The sequence below is a fragment of the Trachypithecus francoisi genome, unplaced genomic scaffold (genome assembly GCF_009764315.1).
Source record: "Trachypithecus francoisi isolate TF-2019V2 unplaced genomic scaffold, Tfra_2.0 Lachesis_group11, whole genome shotgun sequence".
Taxonomy (NCBI): Eukaryota; Metazoa; Chordata; class Mammalia; order Primates; family Cercopithecidae; genus Trachypithecus; species Trachypithecus francoisi.
In genome coordinates, this window is record NW_022681456.1 from 38,284,344 (window position 1) to 38,306,388 (window position 22,045).

The 22,045-nt window shown below is 39.1% G+C and overlaps 1 protein-coding gene across 2 annotated transcripts in view; it reads left to right on the forward strand.

The window, feature by feature from the left end:
* Positions 1-15,590, forward strand: part of FGD6 (FYVE, RhoGEF and PH domain containing 6) — a 135,792-nt gene extending 120,202 nt beyond the window's left edge. Inside the window, exons 15-21 of one of the 2 annotated variants that reach the window (XM_033221024.1) lie at positions 669-771; positions 2,327-2,473; positions 3,380-3,482; positions 7,634-7,761; positions 11,136-11,264; positions 12,383-12,531; positions 15,340-15,590. In XM_033221024.1, the coding sequence (XP_033076915.1) occupies positions 669-771; positions 2,327-2,473; positions 3,380-3,482; positions 7,634-7,761; positions 11,136-11,264; positions 12,383-12,531; positions 15,340-15,376 (796 nt within the window). In that variant the 3' untranslated portion in view covers positions 15,377-15,590. Of the gene's footprint in view, positions 1-668; positions 772-2,326; positions 2,532-3,379; positions 3,483-7,633; positions 7,762-11,135; positions 11,265-12,382; positions 12,532-15,339 lie in introns of those variants that run through there. The other variant, XR_004439669.1, reaches the window with a different exon arrangement.
* Positions 15,591-22,045: the final 6,455 nt, after the last annotated feature.

Genomic DNA, 22,045 nt, shown 5'->3' on the forward strand with positions numbered 1-22,045 from the left:
CCTTGTCTGACCAAGCTTGCCCCTGTTTAGCCCATTCCCATCTGGCGCTGAATGAAAAGATATTTCCTGATGAGCTGGATGAGCTGGGTAGGGACAGAGAACTTGGTGGGTGAAATAGGTAGAGAAGCCCTAACAACAGCTGCTGCCTTTCCTATGTGAACGGCTTTGTCAACATCTGCTTTCTAATACAAAAAAAATGTTCCCTTCACCCCAGTGCCCTTTCTAGAAAGTTTTAGTAATTAGTAATCTAAAGATATTTAGTATTCTATGCTATAAATTGGAATTTGAAACTTGACCTATTAGAATCTTTTAAAATTCTAGTATGATGTCTTAAGAAACTCCCTGGCTGTATAAATAATCATAATTATTAATTGTACAATTATCCTTTAAACCAAACCAAAAGTATTTCCAAATTGAGGAGAGTTCAAAAGCTATTTAATATAAAGCAGAACTTTTGGAAAGAAAAAAATAAGCATCGTATTTGCTAAAATGCATCATGGGTTCTTTGTTGTCTGTTCTGATCTGTTCACGAAACCTCCGAGTTGCTGCTTTTTTGACTAGTGTTGTTGGAGGGTGGTGGGATCTGTTGCCATGGGAGAAAGAAAAGAAGAAAAAGGCAAAAAAACAAAAGCTGACATCTGGTTGATGAAACCTTTTGCCCCCAACAGTTCTGCCACAGAAAGGGATGAATGGCTAGAAGCGATTTCCAGGGCAATAGAAGAGTATGCCAAGAAAAGAATCACCTTCTGTCCTAGTAGGAGTCTTGATGAGGTATTGTCTTCTTTTTTTTTTTTTTTTCCCCAGTGCATTTCAAAGTTTTTACCTTAAACATTTCACAGGGGTTTAGGAAAGCAGCATGTGTTTCAGAGAATGATTGGGCGGCACATCAGAGAGTTACTCTACAGATTAATGTCTGATTTCAGCACTGAAAGTTTATCCTTCTAGTAATGTCTCACTGCAAGTCTGTGATAGCATCTAGCATATTCATGTATTTTCTCAGCTATAAAACTTCATTGTAGGAAATTTAGAAAATACGAAATAGTTTAAGGTTCAACTAAACAGCTGCCATCCCATGACCACAATCATCTTTTTAAGTTAATTTTGCATTAGAAGATTTTTAGATTGTAGCTAAACTTAGTATTCTGAGCACATGAAAAATATAATAACCCATATTTCTTTTCTTTTTTTTTTTTTTTTTTGAGATGGAATTTCGCTCTTGTTGCCGAGGCTGGAGTGCAACCTCTGCCTCCTGGGTTCAAGTGTTCTCCTGCCTCACTCTCCCAAGCAGCTGGGATTACAGGCATGCGCCACCACGCCAGGCTAATTTTATATTTTTAGTAGAGATGGGGTTTCACCATGTTGGCCAGGCTGGTCTCAAACTCCTGACCTCAGGTTTTCCACCTGCCTCAGCCTCCCAAAGTGCTGAGATTACAGGTGTGAGCCACTGTGCCTGGCCAATAGCCCGTATTTATTTATTTATTTCCTTCCTTCCTTCCTTCCTTCCTTCCTCCCTCCCTCCTCCCTCCCTCCCTCCCTCCTCTCTCTCTCTCTTTCTTTCTTTTTCTTTCTTTCTTTCTCTTTCTGTCTCTCTCTCTCTCTCTTTCTTTTTCTTTCTTTCTTTTCGTTCTCTTTCTTTCTTCAGACTCTTGCTGTCGCCAGGCTGGAGTACAGTGGCACGATCTCGGCTTACTGTAACCTCTGCCTCCCAGATTCAAGCGATTTTCCTGCCTCAGCCTCCCGAGTAGCTGGGACTTACAGGCACGTGCCACCATGCCCAGCTAATTTTTCTATTTTTAGTAGAGTCGGGGTTTCACCATGTTGGCCAGGATGGTCTTGATCTCTTGACCTTGTGATCTGACTGCCTTGGCCTCTCAAAGTGCTGGGATTACAGGCGTGAGCCACCTCTCTCAGCCAATAGCCCATATTTTATCCCCATCTTTTTTTTTTTTGAGACAGAGTCCCACTCTGTCGCCCAGGCTGGAGTGCAGTGGCACAATCTCGGCTCATTGCAACCTCCGCCTCCCAGGTTCAAGTAATTCTCCTGCCTCAGCCTCCTGAGTAGCTGGGATCACAGGCACTGGCCCCCACCCCCAGCTAATTTTTGTATTTTAGTGGAGACAGGGTTTCACCATGTTGGCCAGGCTGGTCGGGAACTCCGTACCTCATGTGATGCGCTGGACTCAGCCTCCCAAAATGCTGGGATTACAGGTGTGAGCCGCTGTGCCTGGCCCTCATCCCCATCTTAGTGGTAGTGTGAGATGACACTGCCGAATAAAAAGGCAGGCAGTGTGCATGGAGATGATCAGAAGCTGTTCTTCTTCCGCAGGCAGACTCAGAAAATAAAGAGGAAGTTAGTCCTCTTGGGTCGAAGGCTCCCATCTGGATTCCAGATACCAGGGCCACAATGTGTATGATCTGCACAAGTGAATTTACTCTCACCTGGAGACGACACCACTGCCGGGCCTGTGGAAAGGTTGGCGAAGATAACACCCATCTCCATTGTGGTCTTCACTGTCTCCAGGCTGTACATAGTGAGGAAGCATATTTCCCCTCGTAAACCATTATAGTTCAAGAATAACAATAACAATTATTATGTTAATGGTAGAAAACATGAATGGTGTTTTCTCTAAATATTTAGGGGCAGGGGGAATCTTCTTAGTGAACTTCCACCCTCCAACTTCAGAGTTACATTAGAACATCAATAATAAATAACTTTGATTCAAAAATGAAATCTAACAAATCCACAATTAAATCGGCCCTCACATTTACAGCTATTATTTACAGCTATTATTTAAACTGCATCTCTCTAGTACTAAGTATCTATAGTATTCAGTAGGGGGAATGTTCAGTGTTGAAGTTATCCCTAGTGATGTTTCTAAGCCTTCATGATCTCATTAGTAAAATGGGTGTAGAAACAGTGACGTCAGAGAGTTACTCTAAAGATTAAATGAGGGTCTATTTAAAGAGCATTTAGTACGGAGCCCAAAAACTTGGTAGAGGAGCAGAGATGTGGTCGTTGCTGCAGCAGTGATGATTATGATGGTGACAATGATGGTGATCAGTATACCTCACAGGCTTTTTTGCATGCCAGGTACTGTTCTAAGCATTTTGCATGTATTAACTCCTTGACTTTATTATTTTATGTAGTCAGCCCTCTGTAAGTAATCATCTGTTGCCCCATCATCTTTCAAGGGTGGTACCATGCATTAGTTCACTATATGCTTGAACTCCTTAGAGTTATTATTGAGACAAAGTGAGACTCAGTGACTCTGAAACTGTTTTGAAAAGTGGATGGCACTATAAATTGTAACATACTTTATGGTTTGGAAACACAGGTTATTCTAATGAAATTAATGGAGTAATTCCAATGTGTTTTCAGATTGTATGCCAAGCTTGTTCATCCAATAAGTATGGCTTAGATTACCTGAAAAATCAACCAGCAAGAGTATGTGAACATTGTTTCCAAGAACTGCAGAAATTAGGTAATATATAAGTAAAGATTTAACCAAAAATTCCTTTATTCCTCAGATGTTTTCAAACAACCTTCTGACAGAAACACCTTTGGTACATTAGCAATATGATTGTTGATATTTATCTCCAAATTTATAGTAAGCTTTCTTAATCATATTTTGTTGTAATTCTGGGAGAGGTTGGGCTGAAATTTGGTTTTAGTCTGTATAAAAGGTTTTGCTAAGAAAACTGTAGAAATGAATTACAGGGTAAAACATTTGAAACAGTAAAAGGGAACTTTAACTTTCTTTTTTTTTTTTTTATTTTTTTTATTTTTTTTTATTTTATTTTTTTTTATTATACTTTAAGTTCTAGGGTACATGTGCATGACGTTTATATCATGTATAACTCCCCAATGCAATCCCTCCCTCCTACCCCCTCCCCATGATAGGCCCCAGTGTGTGATGTTCCCCTTCCCGAGTCCAAGTGATCTCATTGTTCAGTTCCCACCTATGAGTGAGAACATGCGGTGTTTGGTTTTCTCTTCTTGTGATAGTTTGCTAAGAATGATGGTTTCCAGCTGCATCCATGTCCCTACAAAGGACGCAACTCATCCTTTTTGATGGCTGCATAGTATTCCATGGTGTATATGTGCCACATTTTCTTAATCCAGTCTGTCACAGATGGACATTTGGGTTGATTCCAAGTCTTTGCTATTGTGAATAGTGCCGCAATAAACAAACGTGTGCATGTGTCTTTGTAGTAGAGTAATTTATAATCCTTTGGGTATATACCCAGTAGTGGGATGGCTGGGTCATATGGTACATCTAGTTCTAGATCCTTGAGGAATCGCCATACTGTTTTCCATAATGGTTGAACTAGTTTACAATCCCACCAACAGTGTAAAAGTGTTCCTATTTCTCCACATCCTCTCCAACACCTGTTGTTTCCTGACTTCTTAATGATTGCCATTCTAACTGGTGTGAGATGGTATCTCATTGTGGTTTTGATTTGCATTTCTCTGATGGCCAGTGATGATGAGCATTTTTTCATGTGTCTGTTGGCTGTATGGATGTCTTCTTTTGAGAAATGTCTGTTCATATCCTTTGCCCACTTTTTGATGGGGTTGTTTGCTTTTTTCTTGTATATTTGTTTGAGTTCTTGGTAGATTCTGGATATTAGCCCTTTGTCAGATGAGTAGATTGCAAAAATTTTCTCCCATTCTGTAGGTTGCCTGTTTACTCTGATGGTAGTTTCTTTGGCTGTGCAAAAGCTCTTTAGTTTAATTAGATCCCATGTGTCAATTTTTGCTTTTGCTGCCGTTGCTTTTGGTGTTTTAGACATGAAGTCCTTGCCCATGCCTATGTCCTGAATGGTACTACCTAGATTTTCTTCTAGGGTTTTTATGGTATTAGGTCTAACATTTAAGTCTCTAATCCATCTTGAATTAATTTTCGTATAAGGGGTAAGGAAAGGATCCAGTTTCAGCTTTCTACTTATGGCTAGCCAATTTTCCCAGCACCATTTATTAAATAGGGAATCCTTTCCCCATTTCTTGTTTTTGTCAGGTTTGTCAAAGATCAGATGGCTGTAGATGTGTGGTATTATTTCTGAGGACTCTGTTCTGTTCCATTGGTCTATATCTCTGTTGTGGTACCAGTACCATGCTGTTTTGGTTACTGTAGCCTTGTAGTATAGTTTGAAGTCAGGTAGCGTGACGCCTCCAGCTTTGTCCTTTTGACTTAGGATTGTCTTGGCAATGCGGGCTCTTTTTTGGTTCCATATGAACTTTAAAGCCGTTTTTTCCAATTCTGTGAAGAAAGTCATTGGTAGCTTGATGGGGATGGCATTGAATCTATAAATCACCTTGGGCAGTATGGCCATTTTCACGATATTGATTCTTCCTATCCATGAGCATGGTATGTTCTTCCATTTGTTTGTGTCCTCTTTGATTTCACTGAGCAGTGGTTTGTAGTTCTCCTTGAAGAGGTCCTTTACATCCCTTGTAAGCTGGATTCCTAGGTATTTGATTCTCTTTGAAGCAATTGTGAATGTAAGTTGATTCCTGATTTGGCTCTCTGCTTGTCTGTTACTGGTGTATAAGAATGCTTGTGATTTTTGCACATTAATTTTGTATCCTGAGACTTTGCTGAAGTTGCTTATCAGCTTAAGCAGATTTTGGGCTGAGACAATGGGGTTTTCTAAATATACAATCATGTCATCTGCACTTTCAAGTAATTTTGAAGTCTCTATAGTTTCACACGATAGCGTGCTCATTACAAATCATTTTACCTATATGTAAAGTAATTCTCTGTGGAAGCGTATTAGGTGGCACTTCGTTAGCTTAATTCTAGTCAGTTGAACTGATTCAGTGAGATCTTCCTGTACATCTGAATGTGCAGCTTTTTGACCAAACACGAAATGATACTTCCTGTTTCCCTGCTCCTTATTTGTAGGTGTCCTCCAGTAAAATGAATGCAGCTTAGCAGGACTGCTCAGGTCTATGTTTTGGGAAGAGATTTTTAGTTAAATTCCTGAAAACTGTAGGATCTAAATTTTATTTATTTATTTACTTATTTATTTTGAGATGGGGTCTTCCACTGTTGCCCAGGCTGGAGTGCAGTGACGCAATCTGCAACCTCCACCTCTCAGGTTCAAGCGATTCTCCTACCTCAGCCTCCTGAGTAGCTGGGATTACAGGCACGCGTGACCATGCCTGGCTAATTTTTGTATTTTAGTAGAGATGGGGGTCTTACCATGTTGACCAAGCTGGTCTCGAACTTGTGACGTCAAATGATCCACCTGCCTCAGCCTCCCCAAGTGCTGGATGACATGATATTTCAGAGTGTGCATATTTCTAGATTAATAATTTATTGTCTGTGTACATTTTCCAAGAAGATCCATCCATCTCTTCCTTTATGTTCCTCCCGTTAGTCTGGGTATATGGTATAAACTGCAGACATTCAAAATTCGTCTTTGAATTCTCCTTCCTCATCACCTATACACATTTGGTTAGTAACTCTTGTCAATTTTATCGTCAAAAGTCTTTGTCTTGATTTCTACATCCCAGCCCTAATAAGGCCTTTGTTATCTCTCATCTAGACAACTATAATAATTTCCTAACAAGTTTTCCTGCTGTTAGTCCTTTCTCCTTAGTACTGCCAGATATAATCAGTTTTTCCAAATTTAATCTGCTCATGTCACTCCCCAGCCTAAAACGTATAAACAACAGTCCAGTTTCCTTCAAACCAGCTCCCTTTTTTAATCTGGCCTCATTATTCTCCAAATAGATTATTTAATTTCATACCTTTCTGCCTTTGCTCACACTGACCTCTTGGTGTGCAGTGTTCCTCCTGCTTGTTTTAACCTGGCAAATTCCTACTTATTCCTTCATGGCCAACTTTTATTTTATTTTGTTTGTTTGTTTGTTTTGAGATGGAGTCTCGCTCTGTCACCCAGGCTGGAGTGCAGTGGCGCAGTCTCGGCTCACTGCAAGCTCTGCCTCCTGGGTTCCCTCCATTCTCCTGCCTCAGCCTTCTGAGTAGCTGGGACTACAGGTGCTCACCACCACACCCAGCTAAATTTTTTGTATTTTTAGTAGAGACAGGGTTTCACCGTGTTAGCCAGATGGTCTCGATCTCCTGACCTCTTGATCCGCCCACCTTGGCCTCCCAAAGTGCTGGGATTACAGGCGTGAGCCACCATGCCCAGCCAGCCAACTTTTATCTTATTATCTTCTCAGGTTTCCCTCAACCTCTACAATCAGAATTCATTACTTCTTCATCCATGTCCAATAGCCCCCTTTTAACTACTTTGTTCATTGGAGTTGGTCTAGTATCTAAACACTTAACAGTACCAGGGTTCTTTGGGGTTTATGTCAATAGGGAAGGTTTTTTGGATTTTTTTTTTTAAGTTGGTAGTATAGTCACTTTTCATAATTCTAAAGGCATGCAAGAGTAATCCTTTCACGTGGTTTAAAGTTCAAAAAGTATAAAACCATGGATAGTAAAAAGTCTGCCTTCCACTCAACTCCCAGCCATCCATTGTCCTTTTCCAGGAGCTATCAATGTTGTTTCTTAATGTCCTTCCATGGATATTTTATGCAACAGTGTTATGGATTTGAATGAAATTGAATTGCAAAATGCTGAGCACTGCCTACATAAGTGTGCCTGGTTTGTTCTAGATCACCAGCACTCCCCTAGGATTGGATCTCCTGGAAATCACAAATCTCCTTCAAGTGCCTTATCATCAGTCTTACATAGCATTCCATCAGGGAGGAAACAGAAAAAAATCCCAGCTGCTCTCAAAGAAGTAAGTGTTTCCATTAAACTTGCAATGTGATAGAGGCTGAATTATTCATATGCATATAATACACTGTTTTTCTTTCATAAAGGAAGATGTCATTTCCCACAACTATTAAGTCATGAATTTTAATACTGATGATGGATGTGGCTGATGCCTCACAGTCTTGCTTGGTCTCCTGTCTGACCTAAGTCATTTAGAAAATGGCTGTTGAAAGGTTTAGAGAACATTTAATAGCAGTGATAGAAGGTAAAGATAAGTTGGACACGCATGAATTTTTAAAAATGACTTTGAGCAGGACCCTTGCCAGAGGGAAGAAATCCACAGGATATTTTGGGCATTTTGTTAGCCTTTACTGATCTACATGGTTTGTAGGTGTTGGTTGGTTATGCACAGCTGATATCACTGATAGTAGGTTGTCTTTCCTTTAAACTTCCTTTAAAAGAAAATTTTAAATAGTGATAATAGCCTGTATGCTTAGACCTGCTAATGGTGTAATCCACAGACATCGTTGATACTCTATCCCAGTTCCTCAAATTTAAGTGTCAAAGAACAAACAGCATTACCATTTTGGCTACTCCATTAAGATCAGTTTATTAAGGAGGTCCACCTGGCTGGTTTTGTGGCCAGCAGAGTAGTTTTTAATTTGGTTCTCTTGCTTTTTTACTGAGGAGGTGTTCTAGCATACGTAGTGGCAGGAAAGAACTCTAAAAATTTGATCAAGATCATGTTTCTTATGTAAAGTTACGAGTATATTCCCAGTTGAAACACAATGTTTTAGAGGTTCATGGAAATTATAGCCGTATCCATACTTTGTTTCTTGTTACGTCTGAATAATATTTCATTGTTTGTGTATACCACAGTTTATCCAGCCATCTCTTGTGGAATATTGGGTTGTTTCCACCTTTTGGCTATTACGAATTATGCTGATAGAAATGTTCATGTGCAAATTTCTGTGTGGACATATGTTTTCATTTATCTTGGGTATATACCCAGAAGTAGAATTGCTTGCTCATATGGTTATTCTATGTTTAACTTTTTGAGGAACAGGGAAGTTGTGTTCTTATTCTAGTAATGTTTAAAATATTTTTAGAAACTCCTCTTTTTAGAATTACATTGAGAGCCTCAGTACTCTCAGTAATGGCAGACTACATCTTTTGAGTTGGATTTTTTTTTTCTTAATTTCAATTGCTTTTGGGGTACCTATGGGTTTTGGTTACACGGATGAGTTGTATAATGGTGAAGTCTAAGATTTTAGTGCACCCATCACCTGAGCCTTATACAGTGTACCCAATATGTACTTTTATAGTCCCTGACCCCCAACCCTGATTTACTTTGTAAATAATCAAATCATTGGAAGAAATGTTTTATGTATCAGTTAGGTGATTAAGTTGGTGAACACCAGTTTTATTTTTAAAAATCTAGGTCTAGTCATGGCTGTTCAGTATTATGGTTGATCTTCTTGTGTGGCTAATAAACTGATCCTAAATTGGTATAAAGGAGAAATGTAATATATTTTGAGCAACATTAATAACAACTTAGATAAGAACATGGTAGGATTCCAATGTAACTATATTTTAAGCAAAATCTCATTTGAATGTTAAACATTTTAGTTGGGTTTTTTCCTCTTTTTTTTCACTGAGATAGGAAACAATTCTAGTTTTTTAAATTACTTGGTAGTCTTTATAAAGATGTATTTATAGAAACCTGCTGTTGCTTAACAAATATTTCTAACTTAATGTTAGATCTTAAATTTTCCACTAAACAATATATAATTATTTTCATGAAATTTATAAGAAATTAATATAATTCATCAATTAATATGTGATTAAATATATACTTTTAAAATTCACAGGGCCCGCCTGTATTAGTTTTCCATTTCTGCATAATAAATTACTACAAACCTAGCAGCTTAAAACAACATACATTTATTATCTCAGGAGTCCAGGCATGGCTTGGCTGGGCCTCTGCAGGGCTATAATCAAAGTTTTGGCAAGTACTGAATTCTCATCTGGAGGCTCATCTGGGGAAGAGTCTGTTTCTAAACTTATTCAGGTTGTTGACAGAATTCATTTCCTTGCACTTGCAAGACTGGGGGCCCTGGCGTCTTACTAGCTTTTGGCTGGAGGTCATCAGCTCCTTGCCATGGGGGCCTCTCAACATTGCTACTTAGTTGTTCAAAGCCCGCAAGGAAGAAAATTTCTAGAGTGTTTCCTAACAAGACAGGGCCATATATAATGTAGCATGATCATGGGAGTGACATCCTATCACCCTCACCAAATTCTTAGTTAGAAGCAAGTCATAGATCCTGTCCACACTCAAAAGGAGAAGAATGTACAACAATGTGACTCTCTACGGCAAGGGTCATGGAAAGCCACCTTAAGCATGTGCCTGCCATACCATTACTAAGGTAGATCCTAATCTTTTTTTTTATATCTCTACTCCTCCTACATTTTTAAAAACACAACTTTGAATGACCATTATTAGAATCAATAGGCCAGGCACAATGGCTCACATCTGTAATCCCAGCACTTTAGGAGGCCAAGGCAGGCAAATCAACACCAACCTGGCCAACGTGGTGAAACCCTCTCTCTACTAAAAACACAAAAATTAGCTGGACATGGTGGTACGTGCCTGTAATCCCAGCTACTCTGGAGGCTGGGGCATGAGAAGCACTTGGACCCAGGAGGTGGAGGTTGCAGTGAGCCGAGATTGTGCCACTGCACTCCAGCCTGGGTGACAGAGTAAGACTCGGTCTGTCAATAAATAAATAAATAAATAAATGCTTGCTGTCTTTTTGCGTAGAGATGAAAACATTTTCAACTTTTTATGAAGTAAAAATTAGCCTGTTTTCTTTCTGACTATAATTTGGGAAGCAAAGATTGATTCTTAAAATGAGCTTCCTTAATAGAATTTTCTGTTTATTATTCTGTTTGTATGGTTTTTTAGAAGTCCAAAATGTTTTTTAGGAACAGAATTAAAAGTTCAAATAATTTTCCCTGATGCCCCAAAATAACAGCAATAAAAAACATACAGTCCCCAAATCCAGCTTTTAGAAAAGCATTTTAGTCTTCTGGAACTATTTTTCTTCACCTGCCAACCCAGAAAACACAGATGAACCCACAAAGAAACACACGCAAACGCGTGCAGGCACAGTTAAACCAAGTAAAATTCTATAACTGCCTCTAACATGGTTTTTTTTTTCTTTTTTATGCTCATGTTAATAGCAGAGTTCAATTTGTATAGTAGCACTTTGAAAATATATTTCATTCTGAAACATTCTATCATTACAGTTATTGTTTTCAGCACCTATTGGTTACAAATAATTTGCTGTTATAATTTGTCTGAAAACCATTAAACTTTGCATGGGATTTCTTATCTAGGTATCAGCAAACACAGAGGATTCTTCTATGAGTGGCTACTTGTACAGATCAAAGGGCAATAAAAAACCCTGGAAACACTTTTGGTTTGTCATAAAAAATAAAGTACTATATACATATGCTGCAAGTGAGGTAAGATCTGAAATCTAAAGATGAGTAATTTGGGGTTTTCTAATGCCAACTGGAAGTAATTACAGTATTTTAAAATCCGTTTGTTTTACATATGATTTTTTGCTTTGCTTTTGGATGGGGGAAGTCTTGTTGCTGTTAATTTTTAACGTGAACAGTGTTCTTGCTTTGTACCTGGAGAGCTCTTTCTCAAATGTGTTAGGAATTTTCTATATTATTAAAATGCAATTTTTTGTGTGTCGTGTAACTACTAATTACTTTACTAAAGGCAGAGCTGCAGCCAGGCGCATTGGCTCACACCTGTAATCCCAGCACTTTGGGAAGCCGAGGGAGGGGGATCACCTGAGGTCAGGAGTTCGAGACTAGCCTGGCCAATATGGCGAAACCCTGTCTCTACTAAAAATACAAAATATTTGTGGAGTGCCTGTAATCCCAGCTACTTGGGAGGGTGATGCAGGAGAACTGCTTGAACCCAGGAGGCAGAGATTGCAGTGAGCCAAGATCGCGCCATTGCCCTCCAGCCTGGGCGACAGAGACTCTGTCTCAAAAAAAAAAAAAAAAAAAAAAAGGCAGAGCTGTGTTTCTTTCTGCCAAGCTCTCTTGGGTGATATTCCCTTTACTGTCATCCTCAGATTGCATTGATCTGACAGCAGCATAGATAAGATAGACTTTTTTGGATGATAAACAATTTCTAGCAGTTTACTCTAATTCTGTCCTTTTCTCCTATCTGATCACCCTGTGTTCCACCATCCTATGAAAACACTGCTCTAGGGTCCACACTTTTCCTTAGTGGGATCCAGGTAAATAGCTTACTTTCTGCATCCATAAAATGAAAGTAATATAATCACGTGCCTTCCTTGGTTTAGTGAGGATATTGTAAAATTCAGTAGATGTGAACATGCCAAAAATTCTGTGCCACAGTGCCTGGCATATAGGGTACTTAGGGAGGGAGTGGCTCAATGCATATTGTTGAGTAAATGAAAAATGAATAAGTTGTTAGAATTATTACCTTATATGTGGATAACTGAAATTAAAATTAGAGCTATGTAGATCAAGAGTTTTCAAATCTGAATTTTGTCTCAATCTAAAAACCTTTCTCCATTTGTGTGTTTTTAAATTAGGACGTGGCCGCTTTGGAGAGTCAGCCTTTATTAGGATTCACTGTTATTCAAGTTAAAGATGAGAATTCAGAGTCTAAAGTATTTCAGTTACGGCACAAAAACATGTTATTTTATTTATTCAAAGCAGAGGATGCTCATTCAGCCCAGAAGTAAGTAATCTGGCCATATTTTTCTTTTATTCATGAGATTTCAGTTTTTTAATGGTTGCTTGTAAAATGACCTACTTTAAGGCATGGAGACAACTCAAAATTTAAATCAGAGATTCTAATTAGAAAGATTTAATATATTATTCAAACTCTTCAGAATTGTTTTAAAGACAAGGCAAGGGTATCTGGACTACTTTCAGGAGGCAGAGGGGAAAAGAAAATAGGTAGTCCTGCATAAAGTATTTTGTCTACACATGACTTCAGAGGAAGCAGCGTGATGCTGCTCTGCTGAAAGGAAGGAAAGCCAAGGCATTTGACCTCTCCTTCTTTGAGGGTAAGAATCTTCCCTTGAAACATTCCAGGACTTTGGCATTCCAGCGATTCAATTGTGCCATGGAACAGCAGGAGCTGAAACAGCTGCTCGCTAACTTCTTTGGGGAAAAGGTCAAACACATTAAGAGACTCCCATGCTGTTCCCGGTGACTGAGTAAAAGGAAATGGCTATCAGTTTAGATGGCAAAGGCTGAAACAGTCTTTTCAGAATTGCAGCAAGAATCTTTACTTAGATGTTATTAGTTTGCTTAACATAGAGATGCATATCTATCTCTGTGAAATTAGGTCTCTTTCGAACAAAATAGTTCAGTTTATCTCTCTTTCATTTGACTCTTTACTTTGGCTTCACAAAATAATACATTTTTGTTTTCAGGAAGAGGTGTTCATGTGTTCTCCACAAGCTTAAAAGTGCATGAAAATAAAAAAGAATGCTTTGAGTAAGCAAGGCTTTTAGTTTCTTAAGGCAGTTAAGATTAATGTACCAGAATTGCACACATCCTGAGTACCAGCCAGGCACAATGTTACACACACTCTATAAGACTCTTTTCAGTCTATTTTAGGATATCCAACAGTACATAGCTATTCTTCCAAACATTTTCTTTTGGCTACTGGAGAATATTTTAAAATTATGTCACTTAACTATCTTTTCTATAAAAATTATTTAGACAAAATAGTAATTGCCATAAGATTCTGTCAGATATTAGCTTTCTTATAATTTTAATCTGTATTCATCAAACTGAAAAAAATTACCGCTTTTCAATGTATATCATCTTTTGCTTATGTCATTGAGTTGACAAGATAGAAATGCCACCAAGACAAAATTACATGTAGCTGGGTAAAGGAAATCAGATTACTTGTAATTTAGATCGACCCAGACTAAATTATAAGTTTCTCTTTATTAATATCATATGGATTGCTTTCTGAAATACATGACAGAATATTAAAATGTATTAATTTTAGTGGAAAATTTGGGGAGTTTTTTAAAGTCTTGCTATGGCAGTATAACATATGCTGTTTATGTTCAATATTAAATTTTTGAAAATTCCTTAAAATTTGAACTGAATCTGTTATAGGTTGCTTTTACTAATTAAACTGAGTGATTTCAAGTGTTCATAGTTCTCTGGATTCTCGTCTGTACTTTTTTTTTTTTTTTTTTAAATAGAGACAGAGTCTCGCAGTGTTGCCCAACCTGGTCTCAAACTCTTGGGCTCAAGCAGTCCACCCATCTCAGCCTCTCAAAGTGCTGGGATTACAGTTGTTAGCCACCATGCCCAGCCTACATAAAATAATAACGTAAGAAATGAGATTTCCATAAGAAAGAAAAAAAAGTTCAGAAGCAATTACATTAGTAGTGAGGAAAAAGAAGTTGCTTGTAAAATGACCTACTTTAAGGCATGGAGACAACTCAAAATTTAAGTTGTCAGTTGGAGTTCAGTGGCGCAATCTCAGCTCACTGCAACTTCTGCCTCCCGGGTTCAAGCAGTTCTCCTGCCTCAGCCTCCCAAGTAGCTGGGATAATAAGCGCGCACCACCACACCCAGCTAATTTTTGTATTTTAGTAGAGACAGGGTTTCACCATATTGGCCAGGCTGGTCTCGAACTCCTGGCCTCAGGTGATCTGCCCGCCTCAGCCTCCGAAAGTACTGGGATTACAGGCATGAGCCACGGTGCCTGGCCTAGAAGCTCTTATTTAGCATGCAAACTTTTGATCAACACTAGATGCCAGATTCCTTTTAATTGTAAATATTGAAACAGATCTGGACTGGGGGATATACAAGGAAACTGGTTGCTAGAGTTAAGGTAGGAGGAGACAGGGAGCTAAAGCACTGAGTCCGAATTTGATAAAAAAGAAGCCGTAATAAAGCCTTCACTGACATATCAACTTCCAAAATAAATTGGTAGCATCAAGACTTCATAGAACTTTTACACATGAAATGGTCCCTTCCTCATGCCTATCAGAAATGAGAAGCACACTTTCCAGGCTAAATTTTGGACCAAATTACCAAATAAACAGTAATTCCATGTATGCAGAAGGCCACTTTGCTACAAGAAAAGATGTTACTGGTGAGGCACGGTGGCTTACACCTGTAATCCCAGCACTCTGGGAGGCCGAGGCAGGCGAGTCACCTGAGGTCGGGAGTTCAAGACTAGCCTGACCAACATGGAAAAACCCCATCTCTACTAAAAATACAAAATTAGCCGGGCGTGGTGGCACAAGCCTGTAATTCCAGCTACTCGGGAGGCTGAGGCAGAAGAATCGCTTGAATCCAGGAAGCAGAGGTTGCAGTGAGCCTAGATATAGATAGCGCTATTGCACTCCAGCCTGACCAACGAGAGCCAAACTGTCCCAAAAATAAAAAAAAGATCTTACCTACGTTGTTATGGTAATGAGGTCCACAGGCCCAGCTGTCATCTATATGGTGTTCACATGACAGATGATTAGATTTTACAAATCTAACAGATTTCTCTTCTCACTAGGTGGATAGAAGCATTTCAGGAAGGCACAATATTGTAGCAGTATTGGTTTCATCTCTTCTGTGATTCCAAAGAGGTGGAATTTCATCAGAATGGAGTAAATGCAATTCGAAAATTGTATAAAAATGAACACTGCCAAGATAAAGCCAACCAAACCCTTCATCAAAGAAATTGTTTTGTTAGGTATAAGCAATTTTTAAAAGGTGTTTGTTTTTTCATTTATGTTATTTATTAAAATTTTGATGTTTACTTAATGGTCAGAATTATTTCTGAGACACACTGAATTCTAAAGTACCATTTCTTTAGAGACCAGAAAAACTATCTTAATACTGTATACTGTATTAACTATTTGTGACATAGTCCACACTGTTTTCTTACCTTACTTTGTAACATTCTTACTGGTGAAAAGTCTTTGTAAGGAAAAAACACATAGCAAGGAGCAAATTTCCACAAAGTGCTTGGTTTGGGAATTGTGATTATTATAAAACTGCTGATGAAAAAATGCATGTCTTTGAATCAATACACTTGGGTGAATTTTTGTATCTTTTAGTGGAAAAACACGGCCAGCTTCTACCTCAGTAACTGTGAACTGAAATTTCAGTAAATTATCGAAAGTATTTCTATTGTTAGGTGCCTCTTTGGCAAGAATTAATATTACATCATCAAAGAATTATAGCAAAGGGATAGAATCTGAATTGTTTAAAACTGTGAGTAGGAGTGAAGATGTTTTTATTTGCAGAATACTACAAATAACCAACTCTTGGGGCTTTTAAGTCTAATCTTTTAAAAAATCTACCACTTCAAAACAAACATAAATGTATCATTTTTTAAAACAGCAAAATATAGCAAGCATTATGTTACACAATATTCCCTGCTATTATAAGAGTTCTGAGCCCAAGTCGATGATGTTTGTCTCTAAAAGTAATGTTACATTTCCAAAAATATTTTGCATTACAAATGGAACTGGAATTACTGTATCAGAAAAAGCACAATTATAAGCCAGTAATAACTGAAATTATATAGTATTTATTTTCTTTTTTTTTTTTTTTTTTTTTTTTTTTGAGACGGAGTCTCGCTCTGTCGCCCAGGCTGGAGTGCAGTGGCGGGATCTCAGCTCACTGCAAGCTCCGCCTCCCGGGTTCACGCCATTCTCCTGCCTCAGCCTCCCGAGTAGCTGGGACTACAGGCGCCCGCCACCTTGCCCGGCTAATTTTTTGTATTTTTTTAGTAGAGACGGGGTTTCCTCATGTTAGCCAGGATGGTCTCGATCTCCTGACCTCGTGATCCGCCCGTCTCAGCCTCCCAAAGTGCTGGGATTACAGGCTTGAGCCACCGCGCCCGGCCGATAGTATTCATTTTCAAGAAGGTCCTTTTCTTCCACTTTGATATCCTCCCCTCTAATTAAAAAAAAAAAAAAAGGCCGGGCGCGGTGGCTCAAGCCTGTAATCCCAGCACTTTGGGAGGCCGAGGTGGGCGGATCACGAGGTCAGGAGATCGAGACCATCCTGGCTAACATGGTGAAACCCCGTCTCTACTAAAAATACAAAAAACTAGCCGGGCGAGGTGGCGGGCGCCTGTAGTCCCAGCTACTCGGGAGGCTGAGGCAGGAGAATGGCATAAACCCGGGAGGCGGAGCTTGCAGTGAGCTGAGATCCGGCCACTGCACTCCAGCCTGGGAGACAATGCAAGACTCCGTCTCAAAAAAAAAAAAAAAAAAAAAAATCCTTTCTCCCATTAAGCAGCTATCAGCACACCTCCTTAGGAAAGATTTAGATTCATAATTCTGGTGCACTTACTGTTTAACATATGCACTACCTTGTACATAAAATTGTTGATTAGCAGAACAAAAATGAAATAACACAGTGATAAAAGCCATCCCTGATGTTGACAATATACAATTGATTAATGAAGTTTAAACTATAAATTATCTTAACGGTCATGAGCGGTGGCTCACACCTGTAACCTCAGCATTTTGGGAGGCCAAGGCTGCTGGATCACCGGAGGTCAGGAGATCAAGACCAGCCTGGCCAATATGGTGAAACCCCATCTCTACTAAAAATGCAAAAATTAGCCGGTCGTGGTGGTGCATGGCTGTAGTCCCAGCTATTCAGCAGGCTGAGGCAGGAGAGTCGCTTGAACCCAGGATGCAGAGGTTGCAGTGAGCCAAGATGGTGCCACTGCACTCCAGCCTGGACGACAGAGCGAGACTCCATCTCAAAAAAAAAAAAAATTAAACAGCAAGGTTATCCATAGAATATTTATTTAAAGGGTGTAAGAATTTTCCTTTCTACTTCTAAATAAAGGATTTCCTAATTCAGTGTGATCCTTAACAGCAACCATGAGGATTACTGAGTGCCTTTCTGGGGCCTTCTGAATGCTATTTGGTGCAGCACCAGAGTCCCTACTAGATCTAGAGTTGGCTGCTATAGTTTTTTGTGGCTATTTCTTGCCGTGGGGTCATTTTAAATGTGTTGCAACCTCATACACAATCCTAACGTGCCATCCCCTTTCTGCCATAGCAGGTACACTACACTAAAATTTCTTTGTAGCTCAATTTTATATAATTAAGATCACATAAATAAGGCTTCCATGTTAAAATCATTGCAGTTTTTAGTGTATGTATTCTTTTTGGAGGCCAAAGTTATACCTTATAAAGTGTTTCTTTCTGCTGCATTCAGTCTGGCATTTCGCAAGACAAGTTATGTGGGTTTTCTTTCCCTCCTCTTGAGCTCTCAGCCTTCTGACTACAAGGTTTGGCGTAAGCCTTAGGATCTAAAAAATATCAGCCAGGCTATTCTACCTTCCAAGACCTGGCTGAATCATGAACCAGTTCTAAATCTAAAGAGAGTGAGAGAGGGAAGAAACCTGGCACAAACTTACAGTCTCTTTAATTACATGTAAAATGCATGTGATTGTATTCGCTATTGGCTTAGCCCCATGGAGGGTTTAGAAAAATGTTTAGTCTCTGTGGATGCTATCCAATTTTCCTTCTCCCAAAAAGATGTTTTAAATGTGGAATAGTATCACATTCCCCTGCCCCTTTATGAGTCCTTCATAACTTACTAAACCCGATCAATTGTTATTTATGTAACCCGGCTCATTCAGTGTCAACTAAGAACCTAATTATATGCAATTTATTGTTAAAAAAAACTATAAAAATATATTTTGATAGCTAATATTTTAGAGGAAAAATGATGTTGGGTGCAGTCTATAAATGGGGAGAAAAGTATAAGTAGTATGTAGATTCCAAGAATACTGTATTTATTATACAGATAAGTGTGCCTGTGCTTCCATCAAACCCTTTTTCAGGTATCTCCTTTTAATTCATAAGGAGGAGAGAGAAGGGCATTTATAAAGCTAAGCTAAAATGATGCTAAGCATAATGTAGATGAGACACCAGGCTGAACCAGGGGAAGGCTGGCATTGTTAGTGAGTGTCCCCAACTAGTACTCCACCTTTATCTGTGGCAGCTATAAATGTTTAGGACCTATCAGAGTCCTAAGAAAATGAGAGTAATTATCTCTGGCATCATCCACATTTCCGAACCTCTTTCCAATATCTTTTCCCTTTTTCTGTAATGTAGGCAGCATCCCCCTATTGTATTTTGGTTGCCCAAGATGCTTGATTCTTTTGAGTGTTTAGCTGCATTTCTTAAAATGAGATCAGACCAACCCTTGATTCACATGAAAGCTGTAATGACACAACAAAGAGAAGGCGACAGTTTTAAAGTATAATTGTCAGCCGACTGTGTATTTTATATTTGGTTCATAGAATATATCTAGACGTGGGGAAAGTCTTCTATTTGGTAATTTAGTTAAAATGTAAACGTTATATCACAGCAGATGTTGGTATGTTTTGGAGTGTGCTTCCATTCTGCTCAGGTTTTGAAAAGTTTGAGGTCCATTGTAGTCAAATGTAGTCAATGGGATTTCCAGAGAGATATATTCTGTTTTTCTTATTGTACTGCGCACTCCTTGAAGGCAGATAGTGTACTTAATATCACTGTCTTCCATAATACTGCCCTAGGTCTTTTTCATTTTTAAGAGACCAGGTCTCACTATGTTGCCCATGCTGAACTCAAATGCCTGGGCTCAAGCAATCCTTCCACCTCAGCCTCTGGAGTAGCTGGGACTACAGGGGCATGCACCACCAGGCCTGGCTTTCTGGGTCTTTAAAAAGAAAATATTTGTTCAGTTGAAAAAGGACAGGATTCTTGTCATCTACAACTCCAACACAGCCTGAAAATATCCACATTGTAACCTGGACTTTAGACGATCTCTCTCCACTATCCTGCAGAGCTCCATTTGTAACTACTGATTGGCTATCTGCATGAGTCCTCAAGCATCTCAGACTTTACATGAATAAAACTCAACTTTCTTCCCATTCAAATCTGTTTATTTTCTTCTGTAAGAGAAAGATACCATTTGAGACTCCAGAATCTACCTCCAACTCTCAACAAGACTCTGCAATTATTCTTGTATCCTTTCCATCCTCATTGCCCTGCTGTTATTACATAGGCCCTGGTTCAAGTCCTTGTTACTTGTTCCCATTATTGCAATAACTTCTAATTCCAATGCCATTGTGTGATCCCATTTTAAACACTGCCAGAGCAATCTTCCAACAACATAGCTCTAATCTAGTTTCATCCCCACTTTTACATGCTTCAGTGGCTTTCCCAGTGACTTGGCATGGAACACTTCCTCAGTTGCCATACACTCCAGCTAACTCTGACCCAAACTGTCTCTATTCACACAGTTTCCTTTTGTTTTCTTCATTCACCCATCCGCACCTCTGACTGCTTATCCAGGACTTCTCTGTGATAGCTGACCCTTAGTCTTTCTCTCCCCTATTCCTCCAGATTAGATCCTGTCTCCTTCCTGCAACCCCCACACAGCCTTTAGTTCATCATCTTTTGTATGGTGCTTAGCACCTTCTATCCCTAAGGACAACTTACTCATTTGAGATTTCCCCCACAGCATCTGGCAGGGTGCCTTGCATGCAGTGGACACTCAGTATTTGCTGAATTAAATTCCTTCCTATGGATCCCTTCTGATTTTTTTTTTTGAAGTGCCTCTAATACACATATTCTGGGGCTTATGCCACTTTTAATGTCATTTTCTAAAGGAAAATCTTATCTATGACATTTTCCCTTATAATTGTTTTGAGTAGGGTGTTTTTTTTAAAAGATAAAGATAGGAAATTTTTTTTAAGCCTAAATATCAAATTCCTTTTCCTTTGGGGTTGGGGGAAGGAATGAAGGGGGAACAACTTGCTCTTTCATATGAGTTGGTCATAGCATGTAAGAACCAATCTTGAAATAGTTTTTTTTAAATGACTTATAATGTATTTCTAGAAATACTTTGTACTTAAAATGATAACAGTTTGTATCTTTTTGTCCATATAAAGATACTTTATAAATAAAAAATTAGCATTGTAAATAATGTTAATATGTATTATATTTATACAAAATAAATGTAATATATTTCGTTGGTATGATTTTTTTTCCCCCTTAAGACAGAGTCTTGCTCTGTCGCCCAGGCTGGAGTGCAATGGCGTGATCTCGACTCACTGCAACCTTCACTTCCTGGGTTCAAGCGATTCTGCCTCCACCTCCTGAGGAGCTGGGATCACAGATGTGCACCACCATGCCTGGCTAATTTTTTGTCTCCCTCAGTCTCCCCAAGTGCTGGGATTACAGGCGTGAGCTACTGAGCCTGGCCAGCATCATACATTTAAAGATGAACTTCGGCCCAGAGTCACATATGTACAGATGAACTTCGGCTGGGCACAGTGGCTCATGCCTGTAATCCCAGCACTTTGGGACGCCAATGCGGGCGGATTACTTGAGGTGAGGAGTTCGAGACCAGCCTGGCCAACATGGTGAAACCCCGTCTCTACTAAAAATACAAAAAGCCAGACATTGTGGTGTGCGCCTGTAATCCCAGCTACTCAGGAGGCTGAGGCACGAGAACCTCTTGAACCCAGGTGGCGGAGGTTGCAGTGAGCTGAGATCATGCCAGTGCACTCCAGCATGGGCAACAGAGTGAGACTCTGTCTCAAAAAGAAATAAAGATGAACTTCATTTACCTCTTTTCCTAAGCATAATTAATGGAAACACTTCTTCACCTACAAATGATGTTCCCAAAATGGCTTCTACTTCCAAGTTTTAACAAGTCAACTTACAACGACTTAAGTGAATTAATTGGTTGATAAGGGGTAACCACAAGCATCACTACAGGCATACATATTCTCCACAAAGAATAGTGAAGAGGTCTCAGATTGCCTGTATCCATTGGGCCTATAGTGCAATCATGCACTGCGTAACAATATTTCAGTCAAAGGCCACATATACAATAACGGTGGCATAAGATAGTCCTCTATTTTTACTGCACTTCTTTTTCTTAAAGGACTTACTGTACTTTTTCTTTGTTTATATATATTTAGATACACAAATACCTACCATTATGTTACAGCTGCCTACAGTATTCAGTAACATGCTGTACAGGTTTGTCCTAGGTTTCTGACTTAAGAACAACAGACTACATACAGCCTAAGTGTGTCTAGGCTAGACCATCTAGGTTTGTGTAAGTACACTCTATGATGAGCATAAAATGATGAAATTGCCTAAGGACTCATTTCTCAGAACATGTCCCTGACATGACTATACTTTCATAATTTTCACCTTTGGGACCAGCTTATGGTATTGACA